We start from the raw sequence: 21083 nt of genomic DNA on the forward strand, positions 1-21083 counted from the left end.
GAGCTCTTCTAAATAACAGTTTTGAAAAGAACATGAGACTAGAAGAGTCAAGATACAGAATTCTTGAATTTTGCTGATATGCCCAATTGTGCCCACATTTGAGGAGATAGGTTATGTTCAATTTACAGTTTATATTTGTATTAATTAGGATGGTGTGATTTTTGTTTTTAGGCTGGTATGGAGGATGGTGGTAAAGGCAGATTATTTTTCAAATACAGATCATATCTTTGGCAAGCCTACAGGTGACCCATCAGCTACACTGCATAACAGATACTTGACACTCTTCTCAGAAAAGTTCTGTTTGTACAAATGACCAAGCCAGATCTCCTAAGCCTTGGGTGAAATCTCCTTTTACTCAAAGGAATTTTGATGTTTTGCTCTTTTTCAATCCTGGCATAATAGTAGAAAAATAAAAACTTGTGTAGCTAAGTTGATTTTCAAGAGCCAAGATTTTACTTTACTTTCAAACTTCAGTGGGAAAATGATTAAGGAATGGATTTGTTGCATTGGAAAATGAACTCTATCTGTAGAGTTTTCTAAATTATTATATTGTTATATAAGTAGTTTTCATTGAATGTAGAGACTATGTTTAAGGTGTTTCTGGCTTAAACATTAAACTTAACGGACTTAAACATCACCAAAACACATTTTTACAGTTACAGTGAGCAAATCTGAGTAGGTTCAATCGAAATAATCCAATTTTTTAAAAATGTTATATGCTATGAATGGAAAAATGGAACACAAGTATTAAATTTACCTCACGTTGTTCAGGCAAGAAGTAACTTACCTTTCATCTTTGTTTTGACGGATACAACCCTCAATAATTTCCTTCACTTCAGGAATTGCTACTTTGTCAAAACTGGCTGGCTTCACTCCCTAAAATCCAAAAAAATAGCCATAAAAACCCATTAATGAGAAGAGAATCCTGACTTTTTAAAAAAAATAAATAAATAAAACAGGCTGCCTTCTTAATATCCTGGCCTTTTTTTTCTGAAGTATCAGCAGGAACCATGTAGGGATCAGAGGTAGGAAGTGGCAATCTCAAGAAACAATAAGTAATATGGCAGCTTTTACTCTTACAGAAAAAAAATAGGCTATGGACATCATCTTTCCTCATTTAAAATGGTATCCAGGTGTTCTAATTGGTTAGAAAATCTTTTGCTCAACCTTGCAAACTAACACATTGATTAATTTAGCCTTTCTTCTGGTCACTGAACCCAGGGGTAGCTATGAATTCACAGAGTTTGGTAAGCATCATATTATACAGTACTATTCTAAAAACTTGAAACAAAGAATTATGGGTTAGTATTGATTTGGCAGGATAACTAAGTAGCCAACTTTACATAAATAAAACAGAAAAATGAGAACCAGGAACTGTTGTATAAGTCTATAAACCCCACACTTGGGAAGCGGAGGCAGGAGGATCGTTCATTCAAGGTTATCCTTGGAGTAATATGTTAGAATGAAACCTCTGATCAGGCTCCTCTCACAGATACTAATACGCATCCTACTAGGGCACTGTCTATGAGCCCCCAGATATAAGACTTGCTGATACCCCTAGGAATGTTACACCTTCATCCTTACGCCCTTCCCTGCATCCAGCCTGGGAATCACGAGTCTGGCTACAGAATCTCTCTATGAATAACTCCCTCCTTCCCTTCCTTTCAAAGGTCTCAAAAGAAACTCCCTCCCCTGCCACTCAGATCTTGAATCTCTTCAGGAAAGGGACTCTCCTCAGAGCTTCTGCCATGCTATTTTGCCTTTGTCAGTAGGTTCTTGGAAATAATAATATAATAAAATGTTTCTAAGAATCCTATGTGAATGAAAAGGGGGTTCAAGGCCATGAGTAGATAAATTAATCAGCTTGGTCTTCCTCCACTTGACCCTGGTACCTCTGGCCATTTTCCTACCAGGTCACAAGGACACCTCCACCAAGTACATACACATTATCTATGAAGACCTCCTTGGTGGACTCATTCCTCATAGGCTTTGTAGTCTTATTCCTTCTGCTCTGGGCTGGCATCTACCTATGAGCCCCTAAAAGCAACCTACCAGGCAACTTCACCAAATTTCTGATTTTACAAATTTTTTTTTTACCACTGTTACATGTGTCCCACCTGCTGATTACAATAAATTCAGATTTGACAAAAATAAACAATCTCCTCTAATAAACTCCTTAGTGCCCACCCACAATGGCTGAACCCACACTCATCAATCACTAAGAAAATGCTTGACAGTCTTGCCTACAGGTCCATCTTATGGAGGCATTTTCTTAATTGAGGTTCCTTCCCTTAAGATGACTTCAGCTTGTGTCATGTTGACATAAAACTATCCAGCACACAGTGACAGTTCAGAATTTTCATGAGATATAAATTCTTTGGCCAGATGTGGTGACACATGTCTTTAATTCTAGCACTCTAGAGGCAGAGGCAGAGGCAGAGGCAGGCAGATCGCTATGTGTTACAAGGCCAGCCTGGTCTGCATAGTGAATTCCAGGATATCCAGGGCTATGTAGAGAGACTCTGTCTGGGTAGGTAAGTAAGCACTGTAAATCACCTAGTAAATCTTTGTGAATGAGACTTTCAGCAACATGTCAAAATAGCACTATTTGGAGGTAATTTAGAAGGAAAAGGATTCAGTATTGTCATTTCATTTTAGTAATGAAGAATTCAGGGACAGCACCAGGCACAGTGGCATACTCCTTTAAGTTTGAGAAAAGCCTGATTAACATAGTTCTAGGCAAGTTAAAGGCTACCTAGTGCAACTCCGTCTAAAAATGAAACCCAAAACCAAAATAAAAACAGTCTACAAAAAGAATTCAGATACATAAACCAACATGCTGTACAAGTGGTAGTATGAATCTATAAACACATAGATGGGAGGGAGTTTGCTCTGAAAACAAGTTACATAATTCTAATTATCTGTATAGTCTCAGTTATACACATAAAACTAGTGATAACTGGATCACAGAAAGGTAATCTCTCACAAGTCTAAATAAAACACAGTAGTCTGACTTTCTTATCTGTGGTTCACTTTTCACTGTTTTAGCTATTTTCAATCAACTGTAGTCTGAAAGTATTAGTTTTTGTCTTGATTATGTTCAAGAAACCACCTTGTTAATACAGTATTTTATTTTCCATGAGTTATTATTTCTAATTTCCTCTTATGCTTAATACATACTCACACACACACACACACACACACACACACACACACACACACACACCATATTTATGTAAAACTTCATTATAGGTATACTAAGTCTGGGGAAAATATATTATCACTAGTTTCAGGCATCGACTGGAATTATACACCGAACGATTTGGTGTAAAAAAAAAACAAAACTATTAAACATGGAAGTTAAATACAGATTTGGTTAATTCTCATTAATTACCCATTGCATTCTTTCAAGCACTGATTTGGAGAATTGTGCTCCTGATGCTAACTTTTCACAGCAGCTAACTGTGTAGTAGAGTGAAAGCCTAAAGTCATATGCAGGTAATTTGAAAGCTTAATTCTGAGAATGACTACAAAGATCTTTTTTTTGTAGGTTTTCCCCTCTTTTCAAACACAAGTGGTCCCAAAATATCATCCTTCACATAATTTTGTTTGAGACTCTCATACAGGCATATAATGTGTCTTGGTATCAAGTCTATCCCCATTCCCCCCACCAATCCATGCACACACACACCCTTTGATTAAAGCCATTGAGTCCACTTATTGCTGCCAGTATACATTTGGGTGTAGGATCACCCACTGAATTCTGGGAAGTAACCTCTTAGGGGCTGAACCCCTGAAGGAAAATGACTCTTTCTCTCCTAGCAATTTCCAATAGCTCCTCAGGTAGGCTGGTAGTCTACCTTATTTTACCCAGGTCTTGTACATGCTGTCACAAATGCTGTGAGTACATGTGTGCAGCTGCCTTACTATATCCAGAAAACACTTTTTTACTGTAGTCATCCACTGCCTCTAGCTCTTACAATCTTTCCAACTCTTCTTCCATGATGATGTCTGAGCCTTAGAAGGAGGGCATGTGATACAGATGTCCTATTTAGGTTTGAACACTGTGAAGTCTCTTATTCCCTGCACACTGACCAGTAGTGGGTCTCTACGCTAATCACCATCTACTGCAAAAAGAAGTTTCTTTGATGTGAGTTGAGAGAAGTTATAACATATGGGCATAATGATAGAGATACCATTATGAGTCACTTTAAAATTATGCCTCCTTAGCAGAATAATAGTAGTAAGCTCCAGGACAGTCAGAGCTACACAGTGAGAGCCCATCTTGGAAAAACTACCCCCTCAAGTACCAAAAGGCAAAACAAAAAGGGGGATTTGGTTACCCCCATAACATCCTGCCACTATTTCACCAATGAACTTATTTTGCCAGGGCAATCCTTGTCTTAGCTCACTGGATTCACAGCTGAGGAAGATTGATGGTGAATTACTCCCCACTCCCAGTAGCATGCATAGCACCTTCCAGAACTAAAAAAGCTAGCTAGTAGGGATGAAGCTTCTAGGCTGTTACAAGGCTTTGCTTTTTTCATGTTCTAGGACTCAAGTATGCAGTACCTTCAGCAACAGAGTCTTACCATCAAGTTCCAGGTGGCAATGGCCTGTCTATGGGACCCACGAACCAACAACTCCAAAGGGAGTAACTGTTCTCCCCTCTCCCCTTACCTCAGCTACAGGGAAATTCCATGTAAACTCTTTATATATGTGTATATATTTTAAAGAAAGCTTCTACAGTAGTAGGCTTCCATGTGGCATTTCTGAAAGTATTTAGTATCAGCTGTCCCTACCTATACTCAGTCCTCTACCCTGCCCTCCTAAGCCCCATCCCACTTAACCCTCCCTGTTCTATTATACACTATTCCTCTTGAGATCAGCCTGCCCCTGCCTTCCAAATGCTGGAATTTTAAAGTGTCGTTCCCCTTTCATACCACCTGCACTGTGTCTCTCCACTTCAGTCACGCTTCCCATGGCCCCTTATTAGTTCCCTGACTTCCATGGGTACTCAACTTAAATCACGTATCTAGAGTTAAAGGTGGCATCCAGATATGAGATAGAACATGCAATGTTTGTCTTTCTGGGTCTGGGTTAACTCATTCAAAATTTCTTCTTTTGAGAACTGTTAGTTTCATGTTGCAGTCTTATTTGGGTTGTTTGTTTTCTTGATGGTTTCTTTTGGGGGTGGAGGGAGGTTTGAAGACAGGTTTTCTCTATATAGCAGCTCTGACTGTCCTAGAACTCACTCTGTAGACTGGGCTGGCCTTGAACTCAGAGATCCGCCTATCTCTGCCTCCTGGGTGGTGGGATTAAAGTTAGTATTTAGTATTCTAAAGACTAACCCTCCAACATAGATATAAAGATTTTTTTTTCTCATTCTGTAGACTGCCTTTTTACTTGAATGACTGTGTCCTTTGCTATATAGAAGCTTTTTAGTTTTGAGATTCCATTTATAAATTGCTGATTTTAATGTCTATGTTACCAGAGTCCTGTTCAAAAAGTTATTACCTCTGTTTATAAGTTGAAGTATATTTGCTACTCTTAACTCTTATATATTAAGGATATTGGGTCTTATGTTGAGGTCCTTGATCTATCTGCAGTTCAATTTTGTGTAGGTAGAGAGAGATAAGAATCTAGTTTCATTGTTCTTCATGTAACCAACCAACTTGACTAGGACCATTTGTTGAAGATGCTCTCTTTTCTATGTATATTTTGGTCTCTTTGTAAAAAATATCAGAGATGGTGACACCTACAGCAGTGTTTTGTCTTGTAATTCCCCCCCCCCCGCCCCCGCCCCCTGCCAGGGCTTCTCTGTGTAGCTTTGGAGCCTTGTCCTGGATTTCAAGAGATCTGCTTGCCCGCCCCCGCGCCCCACCCCCCCCCAGTGCTGGGATTAATGGCATGCACCACCACCACTGGGCTACTTGTCTTGGAATTTTGATGAGGATCACAGTAATCTGTAGATTGCTTTTGGCAGAATGGCCATTTTTATAATATTAATCCTACCAACTGGGCATGGGAAGTCTTTACATCTTTAGTTGTCTTCTTCAGTGTCTTTAAGTTTTCATTGTACAAGTCTTTCCCTTCCTTGGTTGGATTTATTACAAAATTATTATTATTATTTTCAGGCTATGATGAATGGGATTGTTATCCAGATTTCTTTCTTGATATGTTTGCTGCTGGTATCTAAGAAGGCTACTGAGTTTTATGTGCTAAGGTTGTGTTCTGCTACTTTGCTGAATGTGTTTATCAGCAGCCAGAGTTTTCTAGTAGAGGCTTTAGAGTCTTTTATGCATGGAGTCATATCATCTGCAAATAAGAATACTTTGGTTTCATTCTTTCCTATTTGTATCACTGTTAACACTTTCAATCATATTATCGCTCTAGCTTAGACTGCAAGCACTATACTAATAGTAGTGGAGAACATAGACACTCTTGTCTTACTCCTGATTTTAGCAGAAATGTTCTTCATGCAGTTCTAATAAAAATGAAAATAATACTGCTGAAGTCAAAAGCTGCTATGATAGATCAAAGGGGGTATTTCAAATTTAAGACTAAAAGAAGTAGAAAACAGGGGTTGTATTTCAGTTGGTACAGTACTTGCGTAACATGTATGAAGTCCTGGGTTGATCTTCAACACAGCATAAGCTGAAACTGGTGTTACATGACTAATCCTGCCATTCAGGAGGTGGAAGCAAGAGGATCAGAAATTCAAGAATATCATCGGTTACAAAGCAAGTTCAAGGTCAGCCTAGGTTACATGAGACCTTGTACCAAAAAAAAAAAAAAAAAAAAAAAAAAAAAAAAAAAAAAAAAAAAAAAAAAAAAAAAAAAAAAAAAAAAAAAAAAAACCCAAAAAATAAAACCACAAGTGCTGTGGTACATAGGCAGTTGTGGATATACATGCATACCATCAGTACAACTGTAATAAAAAAGATAAAACCACCTTAAAGCAATTTTATGGATGTCTCACACTAAAAGTTGATAATTTGAGTTTTCTGTTTTATATTGGCTTTTTGTTTTCTACAATAAAGCAATACAGCATAAAGTAAACTTAAATGGGAAAAAAACACCTAAAATACAATTGGTAAGCAATTGTCTGAAACAGATTTGGGTATAACAGGTAGAATGTAGTTGGACTTCGTATATGAAGACACTTCAAATGCTTCAGAAAAATAACCAAACCAACAGAAAATTTAATGAGGAAAAATGTGACTTCACCCACAATACACTATCAAGGGAATGTGTTTAAATTACTGGCAGTACCACATTAAACTAGGATGACAAATATGTACTGACTTCTGTATCAATGTAGGAAGGACATAAGAAATTCTCCTAAACCTCTAAATCCCTGATGATCCTTAATTGTCATCTTATTAATAACCCTATTCATGCAAACATATACACATCCATGTCTTTGTAAATTGTAATTTTTATCTACTAGCTAATAAAAAAAATGGAAGATAAACCAAAACCAACCAATTGTGTGTAGCACGTCTTCAAATATATTAGTTTTACTGTTGTTTAAATCTATAACTAAAAGTTAGATACAGATGGTTCCTTATGCATACCCAGAAGCTACTGTGGCCTTAGACAATGTAATGTAAATGGCAAGGTAGCCAATAAAACTGAGATATAACTTATTAGTCCATAAGTTGATAGTAAAAGATTAAGACTATTACCCACCTAGATATTGGAAAAGTAAATAAAAATCTCACCAGTCAGCCAAAATGCTCAGAAAAGCCTTTAAAAAATAGTATGTAAGAATGTATAAATGTATTAACATTTATAATATAATATAGTATATTATAATATATAATATATAAGAATGTATAAATTTAGTAATAACAAACAAGTAAAGTATATAAAATGAGTACAAAGTTCTACTGGCCTGAAAGTGACCTACAGGGGAGCCATCTGAGACACTAGGTAAGAATGTACTCAAAGCAAGGTTTTTGAGATACACATCACATTCACAGGCTTTTTGTTTTTAAGATATAATAACTTAATAACATTTTTAAAAAGTTGATCTAGATTATTGTAAAACATGATTTTTAGCACCAGAAAGAGCAGTAACAACAAAATGTTCTTGTGATAAAATTTCATCTTATTTCAATAGAGATGATTAACTTAAAAGCCCTACAACCCTGCAAAAGCAACCACTTTTCTTTACTCCTTAACTTAGTTCTACTTGGTGTTATTCCAACTAGTAAAAGCAAATATATTTCCCATCTTTTCTGAGTAAGGTTAGAAAATACAAAACCAAAAAAGAATACTAAAATAGAAAAACTGGGTTACTCTTAAAAAAAAAAAACAAAAAACAAAAAACTAAGCTTTATTCACTGAGAACACATACTCTTCTTACTCCACTCATCAGAACCAGCATCTTAGCTCTAAATGTATTCTTGCTTTATTGTTTCAATTCACAGGTTCTATCTTTGGGCAATCATGTCTCAACATACACACAACTCCTTCAAACACAGGAGAATAGCTTACTTCTCTCCTTTAAGTGACACTTCTCTCCTTTAAGTGACATAAAATTATGCACTTTCTCATTTTGTTTTGAGATGTTGTCTCAAAGTCACTGATCTAATATAGCATATAGAGTATAAAAACTGAGTAATTTTTTACTCCAAAGAGATAATAGAAGACAAATGTTTATCAAATATGTTGCTTTATTTGAACTAAAAAGTTTTATGGACTCTGACTTCTTTAATTCTGTATGTTTATGGTTGTCAACTAATCTGCTAGAAACACAGAAATGAGTCATGGTAGAGAATTCTTTGGCTCAATCTTCAATTTCTTAAAATTGTCAGGAATTGTCTCAAAGCTTAAGTTTCAAATGGTTGTCCTAACCATTCATAATTCAGAAAAGCACACTTTCTCACACAGAATAAACATAGAACATTAATTAACTTCATTCAGCAGTTTAAGTGAAACTTCCTATATACATCATCAGAAAGGCTACAATATGCCCTACATAGAGACCAGAAATTCTTACCTCATTTATACAATCCTTTTGAGAGCAGCAGCAGCAATGAGAATTTACAATAACAAATACTGAGCAAAAATCTGTCTTCATAAAATCCATCAGAAAAGGCAAAACAGATTTGTTAAGAGTTTAGAGAAAAATTAAAGGGAAAAGAATAGAAATACAAACTACCAGAACAACTTAGCCCACAGCATAAGGAAGACAAATGTCAAAGTCAGACTGGAGCACAGTTTCTTGTTTAATAGCCATGCTTCCCAACTCTAACCGAGCTTGCTCTACTCAGCCAACAGATCCTTGGATAAGCATGGAGACTTTTATTTGCTCAAAGCTCCACCTACATCCAAATGTTCTGCCTCCTTGACTTTGAAATCTACCTTGGAGACTTTTCTGTACGTAACACTAGATACCTACCTACTAAAACACTTCCTTCATATCAATCATGTTGAAATTATGCTTTATTTAAAAGTGTGGGGGGGAGGGGCAAATTTAGCACAGACAACACAGCAAATTCTGAGTAATAATCAAGCAGGAGCACTGGTAGTTACCCAATTAACTTATACTTTCACTGGTTGTTTTTCCAGAGGACCCAGGTTTGATGACTCCCACCAACCACACGGCAGCTCACAACCATATGTAACTCCTGTTTCAGGAGATCTGATGTCTTCTTCTGGCCTCCATGAGCACCAGGTACACAAGTGGTACATAGAAATAAATGCAGGCAAACTCATGCACATTAAAAAAAAAAAAAGAAAGAAAGAAAGAAATTCGTTTTTTGAAAGTATGCACAATAGCTCCTCTGTTTTATCAATTGAAAAGGTAGTGATATTAGGGCTGGAGATATAGTTCAGTGGCAGAATGCTTGCTGAGCATGCATGAAGCCCTGAGTTCAATTCTCATTAAACTGCTTTTCCACTTCCTCATAGCTTTTAAAAAACAGTAGTGAAATGGTATACAAAAGCAGTAAAGGTTTCTTTCTTTTCCCTATTAAAAGCCTTAGCATGTGCAGACATTTGCTAGGGGAAAAAATTTCACAGTCCCACATAAAAGCTACTTTGAATTTAAGTGTTGTTAAATTTTCCTTCATAGTAAAGAAAGCACTGCTTGTGGCATTGTTATAATGGGTAGTAAAATAAAGCTGTATCCTTTGTAATGGTATGAGACTGAATCCCAAAGAGGACAGCATATGCCAAGGTTTCAATCACTGAAAGTATAGTAAGGGTTGGATGCTATTTGGTGCAAATACTTCTACTATAGGGATAGTTACGTGACTGAGTGGGTAAAACCACTTTGCCACTGAGCCTGATCTGAGAGTTCAATCCATTAGACCCAAATATTGGAAGGAGAGAAAAAGGCTCCAGAAAAAAAGTTGTCTTCTGGCCTCCATAAACACTACTGTGATGCATTAGTCCCACAACACAAAATAAATGCAACTTAAAAACCAAACAAAAAAACACCGCTTCTATTCTAGTTAGAAATGCACTAATGCTAACAGACTACATCTCAAAGCAGCTACTAGTAGTTTCTGGCTCAATATTTATCACTATTAATTAAGTAGTCTAAGATGTCAGGTTTTTGGCAGAAAAACAAAAGTTCTTTTAACTTACACATATGAGGAAGATTGCTTAAGACTATGCTTGGCTAACTCAAAGAGCTTAAAAAAAAATGCCTTTTCCATGCTTAAGATATGGATATATGGGCTGGAGAGATGGCTCAGCAGTTGAGAGCACTAACTGTTCTTCCAGAGGACTTGAGTTCAATTCCCAGCACCCACATGGCAGGCTCACAACTGTCTACAACTTCTGTTCCAGGGGATCCTACACCTCAAAACATACATGCAGGCAAAACACCAAATAATAAAAATAAAAATAATTAAAAAAAAGATATAGGTATTAGAACAACCTAAATGAGTACAGCTTTTTTGGTTTTGTTGACAACAGTTTGATACAGACACAAACATCTAGACTCTGTGAAAATAAACCTTTTCTGGGCTTGCTTCAGCAACACATACTAAAATTAGGAGTGACACAGCCATATATCAAAACAGCTCCTGTGTAAGGATGACATACAAATTTGTGGTATACTCTTATTTTTTGAAAAAAATAAATCAATCTTTCCTACAAATTAAGAGTTTCTAATATCTATAATAATACCATTACATTCAAGGAATGGAAACAAAGAGTCCATGCTAAATTAACCTTAGCTTAAAAAGATGGAGTGTTAGTAATCAGAACTTGGTGTTCAAAATTTTAATGCAAAAGAAATAAAGCAGTGATTTGGGGAGGTAACAAAATCAGCATAAAAATGTCATTTTACCTGACCAGAAATGTTAAGCTATTGGAGGAGTAAGATGGTACAAACAGCAGAACTGTTTACCTGCTTAAACAAATAAACAAACGAACAAACCACTTATCTTTGTTTTAAGAACTTACAGACAGTAGTAATTATATAAACCACCATAGCCATAAGTAATCTTTATCTTCTATATTTTTATATTTTCCTAAAATATTATTATGCTTAATGTACTTAAAATATATTTCCCTTTCCCTGAATAGCTGTTTTAGTGTTTAAATCCTACAGCACAACCAATAATTTGAATGTAAAGGAAAGAAGAACCAATTCTTCTATTAAAGAATGTAGTTTTATAATTATATACTTAAATCAGTATTTTCAAACATCAATAAGCTTTGACTTTTTTGTCAGTTTGTATATCTGGTTTCTACAAGGAAGGCTAAATTCATTCCAATTTGCTTTTAAATGTGGTCTTTGCCAATTAAATCTAAAATGCAGTATTTTTGAAATTTAATTATCAATTTTTGTACAGTATTGTTTACTATTTTTAAATAAAGTCATGATCAATGTGCGTTTCTGTACTTCTCATTCTCTTCTTTCAATTGGGAGAGTCTTTTTACTTCAATTGTATTTACTACTGCATTTCTCAATATAAACATATTCCATTGCATCTTTTATATTTTTGAACATTCATATGAAAGTTATCAATTCAAGGCTGATTACTGAATGTCTAGTCCAATGAGTGCAAATATTGCATTAACTTGAGCACCTAGAATAAGACATAGTCTAATGGTTTGGTTAATGGTAGAGTAAAAGCTAGAATTCAAATATTCCAGTGTCAAATTCAATGTTACTTCTACTACATGCTTTCTACTTCACCTGTCTATCCTTATTTCCCCAGATAAGTCAAATTGATTACTTGTTCGGTGAATGCTTAAAATATTTCCATCAATAATATTTTTTTCAGTTGGGTTTGTGGTGATGCAAGCCTTTAATCCCAGAACCCAGCACAGGCACGTCGATCTCTGCATTCGAGGCCAGCCATGACCACATAGAGAAACTCTGTCTGGAAAAACCAATCAACCAACCAATGAAATAAATAAATAAAAATAGTACTTTTCCTATGATGCTCCCTCTACTTTGAAGGACATTCTCTTTGGGCTCAATAAACATCTTCCCAATCTCTGACTCAATATTAAGTAATAATAATAATGCCCACCCACTCCCAGTAAGTCCAGTCAAATTATTACTTGTTTGTTCAATGTATACTTAATGGATATTTCTACTGATAAAACATTTCCTCCTCCCCTTTTTTTTAGTCATGTAAGTCTTATGATTTTTTAAAAGTACACCTTAAATTATATATAGCAGTACACTAAAAAAAGCAACAATTATGAAGTATTTCTATTCTCTTAGCACACTAGCATGTGTTATTAAGAAGAGATCAGAAATCTCAGTATTGCTGAAATGTGCTTAAATAAGAAAACTGTCTTTATATACTGTCAGTTTTTATTCTGTCTACTGCATTGGGAATTAAAGACTTATATTCAGGATTTGCTGAGGAATTCTAAAGAATTTTACAATTTTTTTAAACACCTCCCCCAAGCAGAATGACACCCCAAACTATCACTTTTAAATTTAGAATCACAGGAGAGTAACAGAATGTCTCTGAAAGTCAAACAGAATGTTAAGATACAACTTGTGATATCTTTTCACTTACAATCCAAATTTATAAAAGCGCAAAATTTATTAAAGAATCTTTTCAGCTAATTCCAGGTGTTTTTTTTTCTAGCATAACACAAAGAAGTCTGCTAAGAAATACATTTTTTTCAACTTTAAAAACTAATCAAGAATTGGTGTCACTTGTTTCTGTAGAAAAGAGTGAACTGTAATCTGTTATATAAAAACTAGAAGGAACTTTACCCTAATGGCTTTAATTCTGTTTTTTCCATACAAAGTGTTCAAGCTTTGCAATCCAAAGGCTAATGGAATAAGTGACAAAGTCAAATTACACAAACAAAGTAATTAAAAATCCCCATTATTTTTAACCTGGTTGTTAAGCAGCTGGATTCAGCCAGAATCTTGCTGGTATGAACCATTAGTTTACAGGTATTTGAACATACCATATAATTCCATTGGAAAACAAGCCTCTTCAAATGCCCTACCAAATTGAGCTGGCTCTATGAAAGGAAATTAGCTTGCCTCATGATTCCCTAAGGCTCATTACTCTGGATACATGAAAGCCAAGGTATTGCTCCAGCCTCAAATGCACTATCCTTCATATAAACATTGATGCTGTGGTGTACTAAAGTTTTAAACTCTTTTAATAACATACAAAAACTTGTGCTACTTTTCCTCTTCCATACTGAAGATTGAACCTACAGCCAAGTACGTTCTAGATAAGTGTTCTATTGCTGAACTATATTCCCATACCCATCTTTAAAATTTTACTTTAAGATAGAGTCTCACAAAGTTCTGAGTTCACTCTGTAGTTCAAGCAGAGCTTAAACCGTCAATCCTACTACCTTAGCCTCCCATAGCTGGATTAGTACCCTTGCTTGGATCTTTTCACTACCAAAGCATAAATTTGAGATAACTGGATCAAATGACAAGTATAATATATAACTAAGCAGATTTTCTGTGCAGGACAAGGATCCCAGACATTTACGTAAGGCCCTACAAAGTGCAGTATGGGAATCTTACATATGAACTTGTGTTATCTATAGCTCATAAGACTGGTTTTTTATTCATGGAATTTTTGTTGCTTTTGGTTTTTTAAGACAGGGTTTATCTGTGTAGCGTGGCTATCCTGGAACTTGCACTGTAGACTAGGCTGGCTCGAACTCAGAGATCTGCCTGCTTCTGCCTCCTGAGTGCTGGGACTAAGGGTGTGTACTGGGATTAAAGGCACGTGCCACCTCTACCTTGGCTAGGGATTATTATTTTTTTAAATACCCAGAGAAAAAAGTTTTAAAAGAAAAAGCAAAGGACAAAAATGTTATTATCTATCTTTATGTCTTGTTTTTGGACTCTGCTACTAAGTACCACTCATTCATTGTATTATGCAAAATGTTAAAACTTTTAAGTCTGTGTTACCTGTGAAATGAAGGTATTATCTATTTATTACAATACAAAAATTAGAATGAAATAGTCTATTTAAGGGATTTTTGCAAGGCAACTGACAAAATTAAAGGAAATATCAGCTTCTCCTACCCAATTTAAAGCTTGGCTTCATGTGAATGAAGCTTATTAAACACATTTAATTTAATACAATTTGTATTTATACATTAGGGACAACTAATTTCACCACTATTCATGTTATAGTAATATTAGTAATAATGGCAATATCCAACAAATGCTGAATAACAAGTATATAAGCAGGACTTTTTTTTTTCTTAAGTTTTATATGTCTTTCTCAATTAATCCTTTAGGCTCAGAGGAATTAAAAAACTTGCAGCTAGGTTTGCAGCTAGGAAACATTCCTGGGATCTGAATTCAAGCAGATCAAACTCTAAACTGTGTTTTACTCACTCCTTATAGTCTGTACTCATGTATTTATTTCACAAATACTGGCTGACTGCTTACAACTTGCAAATCACTGCATTACAGATAAGCCTTCATTCTGTACTGTCAGTTCCTATTATTTGAAAATATTGCCTTATTTTTTAACTGATACCCATTCTTCATCATAAGATGAAGAACAAAGGGCCTGTGTCTTTTGCTACTTTTCTAGAGGACTGCTTATGTTTGAGGCAACAAATGTCTAGACAATACAATAATTTCATGTAATTATATAAGCAACAATGATCACTGTTAAAATAAGCCTCATTGAAATATAGTATATAAAACCTGAATTCAAATTAGGACATTAAATTTAAAAAGGCACATTGTGATAAAAGCCATGAAAAATAAAATGAAGGTGGAATTAAAGTATGTATATATTTTAAGAACTCTTTTTTAAGATAGGTTAGTAGGGAAAGCCTTTCTAAGCATATTAACATTAAAAGAAAAGATCTGAATGCATTACAGGTATGATACACATAGTGTATTATCAGTGCATTTATTTCTCCAGTTATTATTAAACCAGTGTATTATTAAACCAGTCTGCATTTACTACTTTCATATCAGCACGTATACAGGTTAAAATGTCCTCATATCATAATTGACACTACAGTATTAGTTAATTCAATATAACATTTGATTTAAGCTGGATCTCTGAGACCAGAACTCTTGATATTTTCCAGATGTGCAATTGTTTAATGATCACCTAGAATTTCACAATCTCTTATAAGCAACAGATAAATAATAGCATCTACTTGCTCTTCCAAATCATGGGTAGTGGAAGAATTTAACTGTACATCCAAATGTTAATGGAATATACCAACCACTAAAACCTCTATCTTGTTCAGTGCTGTAACTATTAAACAATCAAGTAATTGTGAAAATAGAAAAAAAACTCATGCTTACCTAGGAAAAAAGAAACTTGTTCTTGAGAGGCATAGGAAATAGATAACATCAAAACAGATCACAGAACAGGTAGCAATGCTAGTATGACTTTCTTCCATTAATCCTTGGGATGCTACTGGCAAAGAGTGCCAGCAACAGGACTGAAAAGATGGCGTCGTGATTAAGAGTACATGCTACTTTTCCAAAGGCCCCAGGTTTGATTTCCAGTCCCAACATGGTGGTTCATAACAGTCTCTACTACAGTTCCAGGAGATCTGAAGCCTTCTTCTGGCCACCCTGGGCACCATGCATACAAGGAAAACACTCATGCACAAGAAATTGAAAAACGAAACAAACAAACAAAAAAAGAGTGCCAAGAAAACTAGGCTGTTGGTTCATTTCTTCATATAAGATTACTGTCGCAGGCCAGGCGGTGGTGGCTCATGCCTTTAAAATCCCAGCACTTGGGAGGAAGAGCCAGGAGGATCTCTGTGAGTTTGAGGCCAGCCTGGTCTACAAAGCGAGATCAGTACAGGAACCAAAACTACACAGAGAAACCCTATCTCGAAAAACCAAATAAGATTACCGTCTCAAAATAGTCTTCCCCAGGGAAAAGCACCACATCTCACCCTACCCTGTGGTTATCCAGTACCAAGTAGTCAGTCCTGAGACCATATACATACTGATATGTATTACATGGACTGATTAACTGTATTTATGAATATGAATATACATGCATATATTCATACACATAGATTTTGAGAGATAGCAAGGGGTGAATGGGAAGGGTTGGAAGGAGGAAAGGGAAGGGGAAATCATCTAATTGTATCAGAAATTTTAAAATGTATTTTAAAAAAATTACCTTCTCAGTATACCTGCTCAGATCAAATTCTTAGTTTAAACATACTTTCTCAGGAATACTATCTTTGACTCTCCCAAGAAGAGTAAAGTTCCCTAATTTCATTATGTGTATATATAACATCCATTTGGTTTAGTGAATGACTATTTCAACATGCCCACCGTTCCTAGTAGACTATAAAATTTCTAGAGACTATTAAAGCATCTATCTTACTCAATGCTATGTCCACAACACACAGAAGATACAAAAAGGAGGTAGAGGTATGGTTTAGTTGGTAGAGTACATGTCTAGCATGCATGCAGTCCCAAGTTTGATCCCCAACATGATGGCAGCACATGCCATCCTAGCACTCAGGAGTTGAAAAGCAAGAGGTCAAGGTCATCTTTGACTACATTGCAAGTTTAATGACAGCCTGTCTCCAAAAACTGGACAAGGTAAGACTAGGTGTGATGGTGCATACCTTTAATCCTAGGACTTGGGAGGCAGACATAGGCAGATCTCTGTTAGTTTATGCTAGTCTGTTCTAAAAAGTAAGCTGAGGGCAGTCTTATCTCAAAAGAGAGAGGGGTGGGGGAGAAACAGAAGAAGGGAGAAGAGGAAAAAGAGAAACAATTAATTGATGTTATATAATTATGAAAAATAAATTTTGAAAAACCAGGCATGGTAGCTTGCCTCTGTAGTCTCAGCACTTTAGAGGCTAAGGCAGAAGGATTGCTATGAGTCTGGGTCAGCCTGGGAAATACAGGAAGACCCAGACCTCAAAAGACAAAACAACAAAGAAACTTAGAACTAAAGCTCATGGGTTCATGTGAACAGAATTCTGGGATATTTTGGCCTAGGAAGGTAAGTCCAAGAGTCTTTGTAATCAATTACTGATAGGTAGGACATAAACAATAGACCTTGACTAGAAACCAAAAATTGAGAACTGGTGTGTGTATGGTGTTAGGAAACTATAACCTCTCTGAATGGATAACCAAACATCAACATGTTTCTTTAATAAGCATGTAGTAGGTAAGCAGAGTATATTAGCATTTTAAAATTAGTTAAATTTACACCTGAGGCAGATTTAAAAGAAAGACTGCTACATCAATCTTATTTAACAGTAGTCACTATTGCTTATATATATAATTACATAAAGTAATTGTTGTGTAGCCATTTATTTAAATGTCCCCACATTAATATCAGAGCCTCAAATACAAGCAATCTTTTATTAAAGTAACAAAAGACACAGTTCCCTTTGACATCTCACTGGAAGCCATAAAATAAGAATATCAGTTAAAAACAAGATAAGTATTTCCAAATATATGAACGGCCGGTGCAGAATTAAAGACTATTGATACTTTAGAAGTATATTTGTAAAGACTAGAAATATTAAGTCCGAAAACAGCTCTGACAAGATGTTATCTTTTTTTTTTTTTTTTTTTTTTTTTTTAAAGATTTATTTATTTTTATTATGTATACAGTGTTCTGCCTACATGTATGCCTGCAGGCCAGAAGAGGGCACCAGATCTCATTATAGATGGTTGTGAGCCACCATGTGGTTGCTGGGAATTGAACTCAGAACCTCTGGAAGAGCAGCCAGTGAGTGCTCTTAACCTCTGAGCCATCTCTCCAGCCCCGACAAGATGTTATCTTAAACAGAATAGCAAACAACAACAAAACAGCAGAGCATTTTCCTTTTCCAATATGGCAGAAGCCTGCCTTCCTTAGGAAATTGTTTTAGAAAAATTATCTTAAAACTTGTGAGGGTCATTAAATAAAATATGGTTTGCTTTTACCCTCAGAAAACAAACTGAAGATAGGCTAAAAATTATTAAACCCCACAGTCCCTACCCTCACAACACAGAAAGAAACTTTATTCAGAAATTACAATTTTGAGATTTTAGAATTTTTACAGTAGCAAAAGAATGGCCGAAGATTTCAGATGCCACCTACCCTTGGAATTTTCACTGTTAAAAGTTAATTTTCTACTTTCCATTCTATATATTTTTTCTATACCTATATATTGTTTTTATTTGTATGTCAGTTTCTATTTACTGCAATTTAACTTCATTTTAGTAGGATAAAAACATTTCATTTCTCCTTTGGAAGATAATTCTCACAAACTGGCATAGTATCTAACTTTTAACTACAATTGGGATTCCTTTAATTGAAATTTGTTTTTCAAAATATTGATAGTCTATACCATGTCGTATGCTATAAAATAAATATAAACAAGCATTTAATAAATCAAGCTCTAAGAAAATGAATGACTTGTAAAATACTACTTGCATTATCCTTCATGTTAGTTATGATCTGATTATGTCCACCTAAAAATTTGATGTTAAAATATAACACCCAACAGGATGGTATTCAGAAGTACAACCTTTGGCATGTGGTTAGGTAATGAGTGCATGAAATAAACTTAATAAACATAATAAAAAGAATCTTTCACCAGGAAAGGACAATGTGAAAAGACACTATGCACGAAGAATGGATCTTCCATAGATACTGAAGCTGAAGGCATCTTTATCTTGAACTTACCAGCTTCTAGGAACTGAGAAATAAACTAAATAAACAAATGAATAAATAAACCTGCTGTTTATTAATCCACCCAGTTTGTGATATTTACATTATAGTTGTTTGAAAGATTAGAACATTAGGGACTGGAGAGAGAGCCGAGTGTTTAAGAGCACTGGTTGCTCTTCCAGAGTTCTCGAATTCGTTTCCCAGCACCCACATGGGGGGTTCACAGCTATCTGTAATGTGATCTGATGCCCTCTTCTGGCATACAGGTGTACATGCAGATAGAGCACTAATATACATAAAATAAATAAAAAAAAAATCTTAGGAAAAAAAAAAAAGATTAGAACATTGTTCTTGATCCCTCTCCAGGAAGAAAGCTATAGATTCAAACAGTTTAATGATAAAAGGAGAAAAAAAAAATATAGAACTATGGGGAAACAAAAGCTGCTCAATATTATACAATGGAGTATTTATTATTCAACTGTCAAAAGAAATGAAGTACTGATAAATTACCACATAGATTAATCATGAAAACATTATGCTAAGTGAGTAAAACAAGAATATTGACATTAAATGCCCCAAAGACAAATCTAACCTGGACTGGAGGGTAGAGGAAAAGGAGATGACTGTTAGTGTACATGGAGCTTCTTTGGAGAATGGTGAAAAAGTCCTGGAACTTGGTGATGAATACACCAGGAATGTAACAGAAACCACCCAACTATATTCTTTAGCTTCTACGTGTATTCATATTTGCTCAATTTTTAAAATCTGTTCAATAATTAAAAACAGACTGATCGCTATAATTACAAAGAAATAGTTAGAATAGTCTAACTTCTATTAAATTTAACAAAAAAGTCTTATTTTATTTAAGAAGATTTTATTCTCAACTGAGCCCAAGTTTAAAATTGATAAAAATATTAAAATGATGGTTCAACTTCAGAAGACTGTCTGGAAATTTTCAGAATTAATAATTTACATAATGATTTTCTTTCACATGTTTCACATGTAGAAGCCAGGCATCATTTTACATACCTACAATCTCATTAGGCAGGCAGAAGCAAGAGAACTGAACATTCGAGGTCAGTTTTTCAAAAACACTGGAAAGATCTTCCTGTAAGTATACAGGATAATACATTCTAATTCTAATAAAAAAAAAATAATAACCATCTCTTTTTAAAATTATGATTATTTACAGAACTCTTTGGGTAAATTCTTTTAAAACAAAATTCTAGTGATATATTTAGACTAAGTTACTAGCTTCTTTTGTTAAAAGCATGGTAGTAAATACCCCAGGCTTTGTGAATCATAAGACCTCTGCCATTACAATAAGAAAAGTCATTAATAATATGAAAGAAAGTCAATACGGTTGTATTTCAACCCTGTGAGTGTTAGGAACCTGAGTCCTCTGTATAAGAAATATCAGTTATGAGTCTTTTCTGTCAGATATTATACAGCTGTATTCAAATTGTTTTATCTTCCCAGCCTAGTAAGACTTTTATATAATGTTTTAATACACACTCCTCAAGTTAAACATTTTTTCACACAAAGGCCCCCTCCTTCCTGCATTCCAGGAATCTCATGGCTTAGAGCAATGACCCTACCCTCTTTGTTTCCTGTGTGCCAATTGTTAGTATTCTGACCCGCCCCTTGAGGACTTGGCTCTGTGTGCTCCTGACACCATCCAAGGAAGGAGGACACCATCCAATGTTCCCTTTAAGAAAATTCCTCCCCATTTTGCTCTCTCCTGCCCTTCCTCCCTTCCCCGCCATGAGGTGTGCACCCTCGCCCCCTCTATCCACCTCTCTTTTCTTTCTCTCTCCCTCTTTCCTTATCTTTCTATCTTTCTATTATAATAAACATCTCCACATGGATGCAGCACAGCCCACAGCCGCACCTGCCCAGCATGTTTCCCTCACCCATGGACCACCCTGGCCCGGCCAGCCAGGGCCTCCCTTGTGCTATATCATTACAATTCATTTAAGG

The 21083-nt window shown here is 35.4% G+C and overlaps 1 protein-coding gene across 1 annotated transcript in view; it reads right to left on the minus strand.

Moving 5' to 3' along the window:
* Positions 1-21083, minus strand: part of Wnk1 (WNK lysine deficient protein kinase 1) — a 130367-nt gene that overhangs the window by 47653 nt on the left and 61631 nt on the right. Inside the window, exon 5 of the mRNA XM_059257108.1 lies at positions 788-876. Coding sequence (XP_059113091.1) covers positions 788-876 — 89 coding nt within the window. The remainder of the gene's footprint in view (positions 1-787; positions 877-21083) is intronic.

Source organism: Peromyscus eremicus, chromosome 3, assembly GCF_949786415.1.
Source record: "Peromyscus eremicus chromosome 3, PerEre_H2_v1, whole genome shotgun sequence".
Classification (NCBI taxonomy): Eukaryota; Metazoa; Chordata; class Mammalia; order Rodentia; family Cricetidae; genus Peromyscus; species Peromyscus eremicus.